At 37.1% G+C, this 19,453-nt stretch overlaps 2 protein-coding genes across 3 annotated transcripts in view; one reads left to right on the top strand and one right to left on the bottom strand.

Annotated features, from left to right (window-relative positions):
- Positions 1 to 19,453, bottom strand: part of ACSL4 (acyl-CoA synthetase long chain family member 4) — a 166,885-nt gene that overhangs the window by 63,757 nt on the left and 83,675 nt on the right. The gene's annotated exons all lie outside the window — the stretch shown is intronic.
- Positions 1 to 19,453, top strand: part of TMEM164 (transmembrane protein 164) — a 41,345-nt gene that overhangs the window by 2,453 nt on the left and 19,439 nt on the right. For both annotated transcript variants that reach the window (XM_058848258.1, XM_058848259.1), the window contains exons 3-4: positions 13,964 to 14,013; positions 15,651 to 15,717. In XM_058848258.1, coding sequence (XP_058704241.1) covers positions 13,964 to 14,013; positions 15,651 to 15,717 — 117 coding nt within the window. The remainder of the gene's footprint in view (positions 1 to 13,963; positions 14,014 to 15,650; positions 15,718 to 19,453) is intronic.

Genomic DNA, 19,453 nt, shown 5'->3' with positions numbered 1-19,453 from the left:
AACAGGATTTGAAAGTGTAGTTGTCTTTATGTTATGATGTTAATGAAAAGTATTCATCTGAATGCATACACAGACCTGGGGCAGCTAGTTCTGTTCACCTCTTTCAATAATGCCTCCTGAAAGGGAGATTGAGTCTGTTAAGAGTTAAACTCTTAGTCAAATCTTGTTTTGATTAATTGTGAAGTTTTAAAAACAATCCTATGCTAATAATTCACTAGAAATGGTGTTCCAGCATTTGTGAAATTGAGAAGGTGAGCATATCGGCAAAATGTAGAAGTCATGCTGCTTCATCCTTAAAAAGATGTATTATAAATAGGCCTGGGCTTAATGTAGAGAAAGACAATAACGGTAAAACCAGTGGCTTTCAGCAGAAAAAGAGAGTTAGATCCAAAGATAGTCAATGACCTCCACCAGCAGACAAGTAATACATAGTTGGAATCTTGAGAACATTGTTTTTTTTCTAGCCTGAACTTGCTGAGGACGATAGATTTGTAAGATGAAATATATGAAAGTATAATTTGTCCTTCACTTTTATTCTTGCAGTAGTGTGTACATAATCCTGTTGTGTCTAAATAATGTAATGAACAAAGTAGAAGGTGAAGAGATGAAATGTGCTACAACAATCAAGATCAAAGGGAAGCCAACAGTAGCTGTTGGTAATGGTCTCTTCTTTCAGTCTATTTCTGTTTTCATTTTCTATAACTGAGACTGTTTCACCTCAGCAACAAAGACTGGGCTCTGAGCCAAAAATATTTGAAACTGAAAATTACACTTCTGATTTTCTCTGCATAAAAGCAGAAGTCCTGGTCTTAAAAGACATGAGACTGAAATGAAATCAAAGTATAATGGAAGTTAGATGTGTGTGCATTTGGGCAGACAAAACTGTAATATAATGGCTACTTAGTTTTAGAAATGAGTCTATTCTGACCAGGTGTCTGATTTCTGCCCATCATGCCAATCTGTGTTCAACTCTTTTTGTAAGTGGAAAGAACTAGTTTAGATGTGTCATTGCAAGGATGAAGTGTTGATCAAGTGGATATATTTAACTGCCTCAACAGGTCTTATGGTTAATGAGCTTCCCAGAATTTGTTGCCATCCTGTCATCTGGTTGAATTACCTAGAAGCCATGGCACTCATTTCCTGTTCTGGGTTTTGGCTTCTAGCTTAGCTTTTGGAGGAGGAAGGGTGTTTTTTCACCAGTGTTATGCATGTAGCATCATTGAGAGAGAAATCCTTCAAGTCATAAAAAATTATATATATTTGGTAACAAGGGCAAATGGAAACTGGTGCAGTTTCTCTGCCAACTGTAGGATGGGGATGGGGTTTGTTTGTGCAGCATGGTAGTGTGTGGTGCAGCAAGGGGAGAAAGTATGTGAAGGAATGCATAGTAAACTCTTTACATAAAAATGGTCTTTGTGAAAGTTATTTGAATACCTCTGTTAAAAAAGAAAACAAAAACAAGCCACAGGCCACAGCCTCTTTTTAGGAGTAGCAATTTGATTGGACCAGAGTTGCTGCAGATCTGACAAAAGGGAAACATTCAATCTTTAGGCTGTTCAAAACCTTTCCTGCCTTTCCATAGCAGGGAACAAAAATCAGCATATGTTTAAGGAACCAGGTGTTATATGTTCAAGACATTAATCCTTTCTAGTATTTTTGGGGACAACACTGTGGTAATGAAATAGGCTATGTGATGGAAATCGTTGAAGTTTCTGACTGAGCAGTGCAAGAACGAGGATTCCCTCAAGAGCTGAATACAGCATTATTGATTTCTTTGCAAGCTTTGTGAAGGAGACTTTGAGCAGCAGCCAGGGTGCGCTTGTTGAGAATTGTATGTACAAGTGTTGTGTCCCTGTCTATGAGCATTGCTTTAGTGAGGTGAAAGGAAAATTCCACTCTTTGCAATGTCAAACCAAATGATTTCAAAACCATTTTACTTTACATGTTCTGTATTCTTTATAGCTTTTTTTTAACTTGTGCTAGTTTGAAAGCAAACCAGTGGGAGATTCCAAGTCAGAATTACAATTAAATAGGAAAATTAAAATAAATGCATTTTATTAGTACAAAAACACAGAGAGAGTCAGAATACAGCCTGACACCCTGTTGATCTGGGTGTTGGTAGCAGTCCTATTAAATGGTGGCTTCAGTTCTCTTGGAGTGATGTGGTTCTGTTGAAACAGTGATGCTGTAGAAGGGTGTGGTTTTTCTCTGAAGGTCCAGTGGTGATGTAGAAGGGTCTTGTCTTCCTCTGGGAATCCAGTGGAAAAAGGCTGCACGAGGTGTTCCAAACTCAGATTATATCCAGATAGAAATGCTTGGCTCCTCCCCCTGGGCAGAACATCTCACAATGGGATGATGTAATTTTTATCAGTCATGGAGTGAGACTCAGTGTCTCATTGAGAGAAGATATCCCCCTGGAGGGAGCATAGGTCATGAAAAAAAAATAAAGAACACTGCCCCACCTGGTTCTAGCAGATGGTAAAGGAATGCATACTTCTGGTCGCATCTTACATTGTAACCTAAGACATTACTTTTCAGTCAAAACCCTTGTGTTCACGTAGCAGTTTTCAGCTCAGCTTTAGTGGAAGAGCAGTTAGAATTTATATCAAAAACTCGTTTTCCATTATTTCTTCCTGTACCCCCAGTTTGTAATTTGGCACACAGAATTTGCAAGCTACTATTCACAGTCAAGGTAACATAATGCAAATAAGTAAACACAGGTATCTCTTGATGTTCTGAAGACACCCAGTTGGAGTTAACAGACAATTAAGATTAAGTGTAGACTGGAGCCAGAGCTAAAATTAGCCTGTATTGCAGAAGAGAAACTTGTGACCAAAAAAAGAAAAAAAGTAAGGAAAAAGTAATCTAAAGCAGAGGTTGTAGGTAACACTGGTAGGCTGAAGTGATCTCAAAGGGTCGTTCCCCACCTTAATGATTATGTGACTATAATAATTTTTTTTTATTAAAAAAATATTTTCAGTTTTAAATACTGAGAGTTATGACTCACCAGTCTGTAGAAATTAAAACTGTGTATCATTTTATTGAAACCTTAAGGAAGTGAGAGAAACATGACTGTAGCCTAATCCTAAAATTATAGGTGCAGCCAGCTGTCCTTGTCAACTGTTGTGGATTTTGAACTTCATTTTAGTATGTCTAGGCCTTCTTCCAGAATGATGGTTTAATACCGATTTTAAAATAAATTTTGTAATTCTATTTTATTCTAGAAAGAGTTTTGCAAGAATAATTTCTCAGTGGTGAATTCTCAGCTGGTCAGTTGCTGTAATTCCCTTCCAGTTCTTCACTGAATTATTTCAGTTCAGCCAGTTAAGGACTGACATTTGTTTGGAATAAAGAAAAGTGTTTGTAGGAAACATCTGTTTTGTTGAGTTATTGCTTTGGTGATCTTTTTATGCAAAGAGACGTAAATGTAAAGGGGAAGCAATAGGTGGAAAGAAGTATAGGTTTCACCCAGTGATCTTGGTCTGATGTCTACATAAATAAAGTGAGTCTTAAGTGCATCTACAGCTCAGTAAGTACTAAATTCTGTGTTCATTATTTCAGTTCATTATTTCCAGGTCTGACTTCTTTAGAGACCTGGATCCTTTCTGTCCTCTGCAGAAGAGGTTACTGTTTTTTGAAACAATGGGCTGTTTTCAGACCTTACATAATAAACATAGCTTGACTGAATCCTGCATCATGTGGGAGTATGTCCCAAACGATATCTAATTAATTACTTACTTCCTCTTTTTTTTTCTTTTAATTTGCATACATGGTTCCTAAATGCTTTGTAATATTTGGAAGAATCAGTTAAATTGTGTAATTTTTTAAATATTCTGTCTCTCCAAAACCTTGAATTAAAATTAAAGGGACAAAATTTCCTATGAATACATATACATTTTTCAAAATGTAAGTCCATGAACATAAGTTTTTCTTTTAACAGCTGCAGGTTAACTTGTGATGCTTTTCCTTACAGCTGAAGGCTAGAGAGGATATTTATGCTGGTGTGTGGTGAAAAAGGGCTGATGAAGAAGAATTAAAGCACTGACAGCACCAGTGTTTCTTGGTGGCAAGCTTCATTTCTTGCAAAGGAGTGCATTTTCCTTCCAGGAAGATGACAGCAGCCTCAGGGACACAGATAAGAAGTGACAGCTCAGGAGACAATCCATCAGTTCCTTTATCCTGGGTCTGCAGTGCTCCAGAACCATTGGTCTGGCCTTCAGAACACCAGGACATGCTTGGATAGTTTAATCTGCCCGTGGTTCCCAGAAGTGTCAGGTTTTTCCTTAATTGTTACTTTTATCTTACTTTGTTTTATTTGTCTTATTTTTAAGCAATGACTTTGTTGTGTTTAAAGACACTATCAACTTAAGTTTAGAGGGTTTTACTGATACTGCAATTATTGTAATAATTGCATATAGGACTGATGAAAAGCTTTTCATCTGTGGTAGCTCTGACACTGTATATACTTTGTTTCACCATTGTGTTTGCTTTTAGTCAATCCTAGCATATAGTAGAGAAATGGGGAAATATTAGTATGAGGCAAGGCAAGGTTTCTTAGTCAGAAATAAGACTAATTTTTTATTTAGTATAAAGAGGATAGCAAATGTGTCCTAAGGCTGTGATTCAGTTTTCTTGTTTAAAGAGGTTATGGACCAGCCTTTTTAATTTAAGCAAGATTTCACCAGTGTTGTTTTATCCTAAGCTTTAGTCCAGGTGACTGGGACCACAGGAACTTGTTATGGTGCTGGTGAATGTTCTAGTTCAGGAACTGGGGTCTAAATCTCTTAATTAAGCCTTTGTTTTGAAGCTGCTAGAATTTGGAAATACTCATGTGCTTCAGGCTGTAATGCATTTTTAGATAATTCTCTCCTTTATTCTGAATATTCTTAGGAGAAAAGAATATAAAAAGTGGGGAGTTGACAAGGGATTTCTTGCTCTCTAAGCAGAAGTAGGAACTGGATGACTGGAAACTGGATGAAAATTCTTAGCTTTCTCTGACCCCGAATATTTACTCTGAATGTTATCTAAAGGCCACTAGATGAATGATTAGGTAACTAGATATTGGTTTGTTATGATGACATCATCATAGATTTAAATCAAATATCATTCAAAGTGTGACATACGTATTTTGAGCAACATATTAGGGAAATAAAGGCCTCTTTTTGTTTCTTTTTTCTTCTTCTGTCTAGATTTTTTTTCCAGAAGAGAGCTATTAATAATTGTTTTAATGTACTGTCCAGTGCTATGATCTGTTGCTGTTGGCTGAAGTATATATTTTAGGATGGATTTTTTTTATCCTACTTGGCAGTTTCACACACCATTCCCTATAGATTGTTTGCTGGTAACTTAAACTGATGTTTCAGGAGTAGTTGCCTGAGGCTATCAGGATTTCAGTGGAGTGGTGAATGGAAACAGCAGTGGTAACCACACTGGGCACCTTATAGATTCCAGGGGCTGGGATGTCATTCTTCTCATGATTTCCAGTCTAAGAAGGCCTTGTTCACTGTCTCCTTGGCCTGCTGTCAACGTCAACAGTCCCAGTCACAGATGATTTTTACTAAAGTGTAAAGTAAAGTACTGTGGTGTACTGATCATTGTATACCAGCCACATCCCCTGCAGCAACTTGAACTGTGTCAGTGTTCACCAGGACCAAGTCCTGTGCCACGAGTTTGAAACCTGCAGTGTAATGGGACTCATAATTCTGGTGGCACTTCCTCAGGGCTTTAGATTGATGTGGTGAGGGTTTATGTTAATTCAGATGGCCAAGTAAATAGTGTCAAGCAAATGTAATGGTTTGTATTATAATACTTCGTTGATTAGTGAAATGTGAACTTAAATTATCAGGAATAGAATGTTGTATGCCTTAGCTTTTTATGGATTGTGTTACTATTTCATTGGTAAAAGTTGGCTGTAGTAAGGCTATTAGTTACTGACTTAAAAAATTCTGTTGGAAAATCCTACAAAATGAGGAATTTTTAACTGTGACAAGAAAAAAGGTGTTGGTGACTCAAGGCAGTGTAGATCAGGGCTTTTCTATGATGATTTTGCTTTTGTAGGCAACCAATACAAAACATCCTGTTCAGATGGGAAACTAACAAAAGAGAGTATGCACATGAGAATCTTGTGAACTCATGTGTCACTGACAGAAGGAGATGCAAGTTAATCTAAATTCAGTGTAAATGAAATTTTCTTAAGAAATTTGAGTTAGTATTTATTTTTTAAATTCAGCCTCTTTGTTCTTTAACCTTAGGTATGTTTTTAATTGTCAAGTTTTCTTTAGGCACTGATTTAAGCATGGGGAATGAAGGAACCCACTACTAGTGAAGCGCTGGAGCAGACAGTAGTTAGAGAAAAAGGAAAAGTAACTTCAGTGACCTCTGAAATACTAATTCTTAAGGTGTGATAGCTAATGCACTCATAGAAAGACCTGTGTCATGTGTTAATAATTAATCCTGAACTATGAGAAGTCTAGAAATCTTTCACTTAAGACTCTGAAGGGGAAGAAGGTGAATATGGGTTTGCTGAGTAAACAAAGCCTGTGGAAGGGGAGACTAATCTAGAATGCCCCAATGAACGTGTATCATTTACAATACGTTAGATTGTAGAGGATAGAAGCTGTTCAGCTTGCTACAGGTCTTCCATCGTTGGGTAGAACTGGGAAGCTGGGGGGTTGGAACCAGGGACAGGCAGCTCGTTGTATTCCAGTCTGATTTATGTAACACAGAAATTACTTTTACTGCAGTATTTTTTAATGCTCTGCCAGCAGTGTTACTTTGAATCATGAGTATCCTTAGCACTAGATTAACATAGGAGACATTAATCCCTGAACCTACCTGACAGCTGCAGTGAGGCAGTGGTGATTTTAATGCTAAAATATTAAGTATATTCAACTTATTCCTATTTAGCAATTAGAATGCAACATCTTTTGGTATATCTTTTTTTTTTTTTTTTCCCAAGGTTTAGCAGTTTGAATTTGTCAAACCACATATGATTTTTATTTTTTATTTCAATTCCCTTTTAGAAAGCAAGAGATGGCTTTTAAAGAATAGCTGTTCTATGCTGACTTGATAGTTTGTACAGAAAGAAATGCTGACTCAAATCTGCTTGATGGAGTTGTTAAATTACTGGTTTCTGATAAATGATAGAATGATTGCTTTGGACTTAAAAATTAATTTTAGAGTTGATTTACAAAATCTTCTACATCTTTTAAATTGTCCATCTACTTGGATCTGCCTTGCCTTATTGTGAGGGAAAATGGATGATTTTCATAGGTACAGTAAAGTACACTTACACTTACCACCCTGAGGTAAGTGTACTTCACTATATCTTAGCCTTTTAAACATACCTTTGTTGTGGTTTTAAACCAGTAATTAACAAAAGGGGAAAAAAAAAAGACTTATTTTTTGTTGTGAGATATGGATTAAAACAAGAGCAAAACAGGCGTAAAACTTAAAAGGAATAAAGAAAGTTTATTGACAAACTACAATAATAAGAACACCAGAATAAACTTCCAGAAAAACCTTTTCATTTCTTACTGCTCACCATTCATTTGTTCACATGACAACAGAGACAGAAACTTTAGAACTTTGATGGTTTAAACAGTTCCAATTCTTTCTACAGTCTTTTCACCAGTCTTTGTAGAGAAACAGAAGTTCCTTTCTGTTAATTTATGGAGTTTCTCACAAGAAAACTATTTTTGTTATAGTTTTCCGTTTCCTTGATATCAGCTGCCCAGAGCTGCTGTTATCAAAGCCCACCCCTCCCATTCCACATCACTCTGAAATGTGTTATGGGCCATGAGTTTGAGGATAGCATTTTTAAGGATAAGTTATTCAAAGGCAAAAGGTATTCTTCATCTGTTTCTGTGAGCTTCACTAGAAAACAGTTTTCTCATTGCCTCTCAAGGCTCCAAATCTCCCAGCACTTCACTATACCATAATTACTTTTTACTCAAATTTACACTTTGAATACTCTATTCCTCCCCATACTCCATCATGAATTAAAGGAGTTCTTTTCAGGACTTCATTGTCCATCCCCATAGTTTTAACAGAAAGATATTTCAGCTTAATTAAAGCATCTTCTTAATTCTCTACCTTTCTCAAAGCTTCTTTTCTTTCTTGCCACTAGTAGTTTATAAAGTCTCTTTTCATGTTGATCACTCTCCTCTTCTCTTTCTGGATAAAAAGATTAATCTGCAAGTCTTATCTGGATAAGAAAGAGTTAAAATCTTGCCCAAGCTTTTGTAGATGGTTCGGTGACCTCTGCTGAACAGGAGCTGGAGCTGTCTGCGATGGAAAGTTCTTCAGAGCTGCTCTGGAGAGCGTGGTCACCGTCTCTGCTTGCTGCAGACCCAGAGCCCCTCTCTTTCTTTACTCGGCAGTTTCTGGTGAATTCCATCACAGCAAAACCTGCAGCCAAGCCAGGAACCGGCCTGGCCCAACCTGGCCCGGAGCAAGCCCCCGCAGGCCCCATCTCCCGGCCGGGAGAACGGCAGGCCCAGCCCGGCCCCCGCCAGGCCGCATGGGCTGGGCAGGGAACCGGAGGCCAGCCCGAGCTCTGCTACCTTTCACAGCCAAGAAACAAAGAGAACAAGAGAGTTCTGGGTTTTTTTACTTTAAGGTGGGGTTCACAGGTTGATCCCACTTTTCAATGGCTAAAACTGCCGTCAATTCTCAGCAATGACCAATAATTGGTCAGGAGAAAAGACTCCAGGCAGTCCCCAGCAACTCCAACTTTCCTTAAAGGTAAAGTAACTCCATGACAACCTTTTAATCTGTTCTGCTCTGGTGAGTACTTTGATAGACCTAACAGAGTGAAATTTTTTATTTCAATGCAGATTTATTAAAGCCTATCTCTATCTGTTTTGTTCCTTTTGGTTTTAAATTCATTCCAGTTTTGAATGAATCCAGTTTCCATGAATTTTCATATTGCTCTGAATATTGCCAGTAGAAATTAAAATATAACCTCTTCAGGTTTTCATTTTGAAATAGTACAATAAACCAATCAATTTATGATCTGGTTAAGTAATCATGACTGAAATGTTTGAAAAAGAAGGATGTGTTTCCAGTCTTCTGCAGGGAGATGCTAAATCAAACAGGCTGCTTATAGACAACCTGCTGTTCTGAAAGGTAAATGATATATGTGCCACAGGTGCAGGGGTTTGAGGGGCAGTGTTCTCAGCTGTCCTCTGCCAGCAACTACTCAGACATCCCTAAGTGTTCCCACTGATTCCATGAGTGATACTGTGATGTTACATCTGGAATGGTTGCAATTGTGTGACTTGCTCTGTTCTTCTCCAATACCTTTTGAATTGTCTTTTATCTCTTCAGGTTTTTGATCAAACAAGATGGTCTTTGTTATGAATGCTTCTGTCTCAGCAGGGTTAGGACTGGTAGAAGAAAAGCCTTTCATGACAAGTTTTGACTGCACTCTTTGCCTCAGTGTGCTGACTGAAAATTAGTGTCAAAATACTTTTGAGGGGACCTCTTATATATTATATTTTGTAGAGATTTTGAATGGTCTGGAATAAACGAAAAGCAGAGATGCAGCCAACTCAGGACCAGACAAATAAATCCGTGAGCTCTCCCTATTTAACTCCCAGAGTGAGGCAATAGCATTCAATTAATAGATATTTGAAGAGGTTTTTTTCTTCAGAGACGATATTGCTGTTAAACTCTTTTTGAGCAAAAGATTCTGTGTATCTTTGGACAGGACAGCAGCTTGTGATATTTTTACTAGTTTTTATTTTTGAAATTTTGATTACTGCAACTAATGGCATGCTGACATGTCAAAGAAACTAGGAAATATTAGGCAAATGAAAATTTGCAGCTAACAAACGGAAATGGTCTCAAACCATTTGCTGACTTATGGAAATGGTCTCAATGCTTTAGGAACCTGTAACATAATATGTGTATCTAGATACACATATCTAGATACACATATTCTTGTCAGCCTCTGAGAATTTTCATAGACATCAGTCTAGCATGTTCCACAGCCTCTCATCAGCTGTTTTTAGGTAAGCCGTGGTTCATAATCCATGGGAAAAATGCTTGCAGGCATTCTGGTATTGTAGACTTTAGCTACTGTAGGTAGTAGCTAACTACAGATGTATTGTAGAGGGACTGTTGGATTAAAAAATTGCAATGATAGAACAAGAAGAGTGTTTTCATGCTGCTTTCGATCTAGCAGTAAATGTAAAATGGGAAACCAGCTATGTTTGATGGTTTGTGCACTTTTTTCCATTTCTTTATAATGGTGCACTTACCCATTGCTGAAGTTCAGGTATGCAAACTGTAAAATAGGTTTCTTGAATAAAACTATTTCTATATTAATTAAAAAAAAAATCAAAACCATCAGTATCTCCAAATAAATGTGATAATTGCAGCACATATAATGCTTGAAATACCAGAAATGATTTGCAGCCCAATCCTATGTTAGTTCAGACCAGCCATGAGTTCAGTGTCCATAAGCTTCTGTCTCAAGGAAGGAATAGTTAATTAGTGTTGTACTGGACACTGGAGTCCCTAGACTCTCCAGCCATGCTGATCTGTCATGTGTGATGGTGTGACCTTTGTCTCTGGACTTATGCAAGGCAGTGCTGGCCAAGCAGTTCTTCATGCCAGAAGCATTTCCCAAGGAGGTGGATAATTGTGCTTATGGTTTTGCAGAGCAGTTGTGAAGTACAGTGACAGAATTTCTGATTTTATTTTTTCATCTGGGTCCTCAAGGTTGAAGTGAACTTCTGTGGATTAACCAGTGTTACGGGATTCTCTGCAATTTACTGCCTGAGAACAGTTGTAGAATCTCCTGGTCCTGTGCTTCTGAAAGACTCAACCATTGTGACTCTCAATATTGTCCTCATCTAGGACTTCTTATCTCTGAATTTCCTCAGTGCCACACACAATTTTGTTCTTTCTCTCACCCATTAGCCTGCAGTGTTTTACAGATATTAATCCCTGTGTGGAAGATGTCCCATAACTTTTTTTTTTTTCTTTTTTTTTTTTAGTGGTGGAAAGGAAAGGCAGTGGTCAGAACTATGCTCATAATCCAGTCTATCCAACAATATATATTAATATTAATTTTTCCCATCCAAAATAGCTACTTTTGTTCATTTTGGGCTAATTCTTTTGCTCTTCTTTAATTTGTAAGGTGAAAATATAACAGGTGACAGAACTGACGGGGGGGGGGGATATTGAAGTTGTTTCCTAGTGTTTCTTCTAAATTGAAAGTTGAGTTATTCTGTCTTGGGCAAGGAGAACCCCCTTCATTGTGCTTTACCATACACACTGCCTGTGTCTGCTGGAGCTCTGCAGTGCCAGTTGGGCTGTGGTCTCTGAGAACCCCAGTGCCCCAAAACTGGAGTTCTGCAGGAGAGCAGAGGCTGGGAGCTCTGCACTGCCCTGCTGCTGTTTTAGCTCAGGATTCTTTGGTTTATGGAACAGAGTTGTTCCCTCCTGCAAGGCAGGATTACTGGATTTCCAGTATGACAGTGAAAAGTAGTAGGATTATGGGATCAGTGTGGGAACTCTTGTGTTGGAGTTTATGAGCTTGTCTGCTGTGAACTGTGTATTTAAGACTGCTGATACTCTGAGATGAGTAATGACACCTGTTATACAGATATTTGAAAATCAGATACAAGTGTGTCCTTTAAAATTTCCCTTCAATAGGTTGAGATTTGTTTATCATGGCAAGTATCTACATATGTAGAGAGAAAGTGTTGATATTAAGCTGCTAAAGCTGAAGCATTTCAAGATCTATTCCATGATCCTAAACTTTTAGCATAAAAATTCTGGTTATGATTTCTCTGCTGCCATGAAAAATGGAAATTAGGCTTATTTTCCAAAGGATCCCTTTAACAGATGGATTTTCATGCTTAAAAATGTTAAATAGTTGTGTTTCCCCTCATCAAGTTTTGAAACTGTTTCTTTCAGTAGAGTTGAAATAATCAGCTGTGAATCCTTTCCTCTTCTTTGCCTGTCTCCATGGTAGTAAAGTGATTTAAATTGGGATGTCATCTCAGTCCTTATAACAGTGCCATCCTTTTTAAATGTGACCTGTTTTAATCCTCAGTGCTGAGATTCAGATAGTACTCAGACTCAGATCATAGCTTCTGCTCTGCCACGTAGTAGTTGGAGCACTCTGCAGTGTGTTAGAAAAACAAGGGTCTGATGTCATTAAGACATATTTATAGTTTATTTTTTTGCATACAGAGAAAAAGATCAATTTTGAGTGTTTTTTTGAGATGTAAGAGATAAAAAGAAATGGAATTCTCCCTTGGAAGAGCAGAATTTGTTCCTTGGAAGTATTAACCATGCTTCAACAATGACATATATTCCCTGTCAGATTTCTGAATTTAAGGAAATGATAAAATAATCAAATTTAAACTCTAGATGAACTGGTGAGACTCTAGATATAATATCTCCATTTGCTAACGTATAACATGAAATGTTTAAAAAGTTTGACCGTACACACAGGTCACATGTGAAAAAATATTTATCACAGGAGGGCCGTACAAGATATTTATGGTTTCCAAAGAAGAGAAAATATAGTCTACAATTCAAGAAACTTCAGTTAGTAAATAAAGTTTATTCCAAAATATTCAACAATGGTATTGTAAGCATAATAGGTGTTAGACACTTTTCCCAGAAGCTGTATGGGTCTTGCATGCAAAGTGATACACAGAGCTCTTATAAGATTTTTCTGGCATGTACTTTTTTCTTTTTTGTTTCCCTTAGCACAGAAAAACATCCATTAGTGATTCTAATCATGCACCTGTTATGTTCTCTATCTCCTTAATGTGCTCTAATGAGTTGAAATTGCTTGCTTTTTAAAGACTTCAGAGAAACTGATTGGATTTTAACAGTATTCACTAAGAAAATGTCTTGATGTACATTCCATTAAATTTAATTGCTGCCTCTCTTACTGTACCTTTGTTAGTGTTGTATGACTTGGGAAAAACAATTTGAGTGTGTGTTGTGTTCTAAGCTGTTGTTGAGACTTGAATGGAACATACGGATGTCTGCATATTAAGAACTTGACCTGTTTTGTCCATTTAACTTGGAAATAAAATATTTGGAATTTATTTGTGTAGTAATGACAGGAAGCCCCATGTCTATGAAAGGACTCAGTAGGATGATCCAGATTTCAACACTTCTTCTATTGCTGCAAGTACGTTGTCTGGTAGTGATTAATTTCAGTATCCATTGGAGGCCTCTTCCTAACCCTGCAACACTTAAAATAAACACATTTGGTCAATTGTCCAATCTGACATCCACAAAGCAGACATATTCTCCAAAGTTCTCACTCAATTCAGTGGTAATTTGTTTTGTTGGTTTTCAGTGAAGTAAAGTATTGTGACTATTTTAGGAACAGCAGTAAAAAATCTGATCCATATTTTGCTGAAATACTGGACAGTAAACCAGTTTCTTCTTTGCAGTAGTGGACAATGTAAAGAAAGAATTTTTATTACTGAACATTTATGGAGTAAACTCATCATATCTAGAGCAAGACTTGCTAATATGAAGTTTTTAAAGTTACTATGTGAAGTTTTGGCACTGGTGAAGGGAAGGATGCTGGTGATGTTGCTGTAAATGCTGATACAAAGCACAGCAAGGACCTCACCATGATTGAGGGAGCTACTGTAGAAGATTGGTAGTACAGTAATCTGGTTCTTGAGAGAGCTTTTATAGTGCCAATAATAACTGGCTAGAATTTGACTGGTTTCGTAGGCACTGGCAGAAACTGAACTCTCAGTGCTGCTCATACTGCTTAAATCTTTTTATATGTAGGTAATGGAAGACCTTTTGATTTGTTAAAGACTTTAAGTCTTTTCCAGCTCCGCTGTAAAATGTGTCTTCTGGTAAGAAATTATTTATGACATACAGAACTGAATAGGAAAGGTTTAGAAAATAGATTCTAAAAGAGGTCACTGTCATTAATTTAAATTTGTTTCTAACATTTCAGATTTTTCTTCTTGCCTGTCCCCCATGTCGCACTGCAATGATTCTCTTCAGGTAATACCTCTTCCTTACTGTATTTCTGTCTACTTGTACAATATATTTTAGAAGTTAATCACTGCTTTATTTATAAAGTACCAAGGGAAATATCAAGTTGGAAAGGCATACTGGTTGAATTGAAAAATGACGCCTTGAAAAGTGTAAGGGCTTAAATCAGGGTCTTGGGCCCCTTATCCTTGCTTCTTGTGTGTTGGTGGGTTTGCCCTCACTTATGAACAATTCAGCTCAACAATAGTGGATTAATGCAGATGAATGTATGAGCTACTATAATTTGTGTTATGGACCTCAAACCTTTTTAACATCCTCAGCCGAGGTTAGTAACTGGGCCTTGCTGGAAGCCATGCAGGCATTCTGGGTCTGACTTCAAAATTGTGGATGGGGAAAGTTAAATAGGCAAAGCAAATTCTCTTTGACTTGGTTGGATATTTCTCACATCTATGCAGTTTTTTCTAAAATACTGCATATTGTTACTAACTTAAGGAACCACAAGAGTCTCTGATGTGCAGGAGGCTCTATCAGGCTGCAGCAGCAGAGCCCAGTGTGCAGCTGAAGGTGCAGCCAGTGTGTTGTGGGGAGGGTCCGGTATTTCCCAAGCAGTGGTACTTGGAAATGGCTATAGTTGCCACTGTGACATTAAACTGTGCTCTTCCTTGTCTTAGTCTAGGCAAAAATGATACTGGGGGAATGCTTTAGACAGTCTTTCTGCAGCTTTTCCAGGCTGTTCCTTATTTCTGCAGGGATTATGCTGAACAAAGACCTGTATTAGCATCTCTGTCTTGGACAGTGTGAGAAGTATGTCTGCTGTCCTGGAAATCTTTGTTAAAGACCAGTTGTAGAGTGGAGGCCACAATATTTGTTGTTTTTCAGAATGGGTATATATTTTTCTAAGACCCTGACATGGAAGTTATACATAGCATACAAATTATATTTGAAAATCTGTTTTAAAATTTTAATACCTTTTCCTCCCTCAAGTTACTTTTGAATTCCTAGTAATTCGACAGACAGTGGTGGGAGACAGTTTATTCTTTGCTTTGTGTCTGATGTAAAGTAGACTGAAACAGTTCTGATACTAATTTTCTGTTCCTGTGATCCAACAGTAATTCAGAAAAAGATGGCTGAATTTGAATGCTATACAAATTGTGGTGTGTAATACTACTTTCCTGCCTTGTGCTTTGCTTAGGACTTGCTGTTGCATTTTGATAAATATAATTCTTTTCTTAAAGAGACTTTCAAATTCTTAAAGCTTTACTTTGAAGCTGTTCATGCACAGCATTAAAGAAGAGTAAAACCCTTTATCAAAGATGCTATTTTAAACTCTGTAAGACAAATTAACAGCAGAATTCTAACTGTTCAGCAGCTTGTATCATGAACAGGATTATGGGCAGTCCAGGCTTTCTAGGAATCCAAAGCTCATTATAGAAAGCAGTCCTACTTTAGGAAATTCTTCAGGTGTGTATTTGAAGATAGGGTTTTGTCCAGTTTTATTGCATTTAATAGTGACTTAATTCAAATTGAAGCCCAAACAATTTTTTAAGTCTCTTGCTATGTTTTGTTGAAGAGATACTACATAAAATACATGGAAACATTGCATTTTATTTCCATCTGTGAAAATAATATCCCATCTCTTTTGTAAGGTTGCAGATGCATATGCTGAATGGGGCCCTCTTAGCATTGCTGTTTCCTGTTCTTAATACACGTCTGGTGAGTGTACTGTGGTTTTCTCCTCCATTTTCATTTATTTCCAAAAGATTATCTTTGGAGAGATGTCAGATGTTTGCTTTGCTTGGCCTTTAAAGTGCATTTTACCAGGCTGTAGACTCCTGGTCACTACAGTGGAGCCAAAATAGCAATCATAGATTTTTGGATGTTTATAACTCAGTGTGAAAAGACAGCGCTGCTGTATTGTTAGTTCCAGTCTAGTCACCAACGGAACTTGATGGCTTTGAAAGAGGCTTTCACAGGTTAACCTTACGGCCTGTGATCAAAATTCAGTTTCAGACTTTTCAAGCTCTTTGTAAATGTAAGATTCCTCAGGCCTGGAAAATGTGAAATGTTGTTGGCTGTCATTCCCTTTCCCCCAAGATTAGGCACAGCATACTTTTTTTTCCCATGCAAGTTTTGGAATCTACTGTAAAACTTCAGTCTCCTGGACAAAAAAATTAGCCTGTAGTGAGATTCTTAAACCTACTGACAGTTAAATATGAAAAAAAAGCAATTTTGAGTGTGAATTGAATTAAGTATTTCTAAGGTTTATTTCAAGAGCTGTTATCCATGCATGTGTAGAGGGGTGTATATGCATATATAACTTGATGCTTTTATTTTTTTATATGATTTATCTGCAAAAATCTGTTGTTGCAGCTACTTGAATGTCTGTTTTAAGACAGATATAATACTTTATGTTTAAGCAAACTACGTCCATAATAGAGGGTGAATTAATACTATTAACAAAATGGCTGTGGGCTTCAGACTATTTCAGCTTTTGTTGGTGCCTCTCCACATGTTAGTCTTGACTGTCTAAGTAAGATGAAGTAGAAACATACACTTATGTGAAGTTTGCAATTACATTTTATTAAAACTTGGTACTGCTGAAGAGGCAACGAATTAATAAAACAAGTATTATTTTCCTGATAAGAAAGACTGTTTTTATTTTGCATTAAAAACCATCTAGTTTTTGAGTAAATATACCCTTAGGCATGACAAAATTGATCTGGGTAACCTTTGAAGGAAAAAATGTTGAACTATTTCATAAATCATTAGCTTGTATTTTCTCTGCCATTATCACAGATCTCATTCATATTAGGGCAGAGGTGATTAATCAAGAAAGATACAGACTACTCATAAAATTTTTCCTGTAAACGGGAACAGAGTAGCCAAAAGATACTGTCCAAGAGTAAGTATTTTTGGAATAATTACAACTACATACTAATTACATAATTATAACTTAGTACATAATATATATATAACTAATATATAACTTGTGTATATAAAACTAATAAAATGTAACTTATGTACTTGATAGATAATTACAATTTAGGATATTTTTGGCCTAACAGCTAAGCTGCTAAGCTGCTTGCCAGGCTTTTCACTTTTCCATGTTTCTTCTGGCATAGGATAATGTGGGTGATGTTGTACAGCACTACCTTGATCCAGATTCTCTCATGGCAGATACACATTCTGCTCCACAACTCTCACTGTGGTTTTAACACTGACATTGTCTTGATATCAATAAATGTTTCCTGGAACCTAGTAGGAATTTGAAAAAAAAAACAAACCCACTCATTTTTTTCTGAGCTGGCTACTCTGGTTTTGTAATACTTAATTGAAAAACTTTTGATTCAGTCCTTCAGAATGAGAGCAAATCATTGCTTCAGCAGACAATGGATGTTTTAGTGGGTATCAGCATTTGAGTTGTAAGTGTTAATTTGTTCAAAGTAATTTCCAGAATGCCTCTTATATATTGTGGCACAATCTGTTAAGGTCATGTGTTTTTGCTACCAATTACATTACTTAATGAAATGCGAATGTCTTTTTGTAAATATGCTTCAGTGTTAAGTTATCCCGAAGTGGAAGCTTCTGGCATAATTTCATGATTTCCATTTTCTTGTAATGTATCTGTTAACTTCTTTTTTGTTGTTGTTTTTTTAGAACCTCAGTAATTTCAAAATTCTTTTAAAACAGTAGTGTATTGACAGTGAAAATGGAGAGTTGAGATATTCACTGAAACTACAGTAGAAAGTTTCTCCCTTCTGTTATTTTAAATTTTCGGTCAAACTATGCTAAACAATGCAGTTCAAAATCTTGTTTGACTATAACAGGCACCTGAGATAGTGTTCAAAAAAAATGTAGCCTGAAAGGTGAGGTCAGTCCAGTCTGTTCTTTCCAAAAAAATATTTTCCTGCCTTGGCATGAGGTTGAGACTCAACAGACTCAAGCAACAAATGCACCTACTTGTACTTGTTTGACACTTAAATATTGCAGTTATTTGCTACATTATTTGCCATGTGCTGATGGAATTAAATTCTGTGCTTCGGGATAGGCATTGGATAAAGATAAAACTGTTTCTTGTCCAATCAGTGCTTTTGTGAGTTCTTCTAACCCTTTCAGAAATAAAGGAGAAGAAGATGCTGAGGGAATTGGCTTGTTAGGCTCCCAAAAGGAAGCTGGCAAGATATAAGACGATATACAGGAGAAGAAATATTTATTTTTACTCTGGTTTTATATTCTATGGCACACAGTGTAGGCCCTGATAACCTGGCTGTGCATGTAGATTCATTTAACTGCCACAAAGACTCTGTTTGGAAAGTAAGTGGGTTTGCTTGGCCTTTCATGTTGCATTAATCAGATTTTAAAGAAAAGTCTTTCCACTGGTTTAAAAGTGGGGATTTTTTGCAAGCTGATGTCCTGAAAATGTTGATATAGATAAAGTAGAAAACAGGACATATGCCAGTAGTGTTGTATACATGGATATCAGCTCACATGGCTGAGATGGTACAGTTTCAATGTTACCAGAAGCTGCTATATTCTATTCTTAGAACTATTTGGCCTGAGAGACCCTCATTCTAAATCTGTGTTAGGAGCAGAATCATACTCTGAGCGGGACTTTGAGTGCATTCCGTGTATGCTTCAATCATTGGCTGCTGCATTGTTATTGATTGTTAGAGTAATAATTCACTGCACTAAATAGTTTGCCTGTAATGGCTATGCCTGCACAGCAGAATGGAATAGTTGTGGTAGCATGTTGTCATCTCTAAACTGGCTTAATCTAACTGGAACAGTGGGGGGCTTTTGAGAGATTGTGCTTGGGTGGCTGGTAGGTGATAAAGCCAAAGTTTGTGCATATTTGGGCATTTATAGATGTGCATTAAAATGGTATGAGTGTGTAATTTACTGATAATGTCTAAGAAGTTGGCTGGTACAATACAACATTTGGTGTTTATTGGGCTATGTTCTAGATGTACTACAGGAAAGACCATAATCTGAGAGTTGAGGTCCTTCTATTCCTTTTCTGCCACACTCTACAGTCTTTGTAGAGAATGATGCTCTAGCACTGTACAGTGCTTGAGCCAGGGTATAAATAACTAAATACTGTCAAAAACCAGAGCAAAGTGTTAACCTGTAAGCCCACTGAAAACCAACTATTGTGTCTGAATGTTTAATCTAAACTTGTATTTTGTCCACGCTCTTTTGGTGTGAACTCAAAATATCTGACTTCTGGGCTCCACTCTACTGCTGCCTTGAAGAGATTTTTCTAAAGCTGAATTCAGTGCATGGAAAGATCTCATTGCTCTCTTTGGCCAGTAGCTGGTTTAAGTTAGAACCTAAAGTCTTACTTGTTTTCACAAAGAGATTCTTTAAATCCTTGATTGATGGGTGATACCTTGTGCCTCGTCTTCATTTCCAGTTTCTCCTTGCATGTGAAAAGCGCTTATGCTGAGTG

This window comes from Poecile atricapillus, chromosome 12, assembly GCF_030490865.1.
Source record: "Poecile atricapillus isolate bPoeAtr1 chromosome 12, bPoeAtr1.hap1, whole genome shotgun sequence".
NCBI lineage: Eukaryota > Metazoa > Chordata > Aves > Passeriformes > Paridae > Poecile > Poecile atricapillus.
The sequence above is the reverse complement of the archived record's forward strand: the minus strand, read 5'-3'. Positions and strand labels throughout refer to the sequence as shown.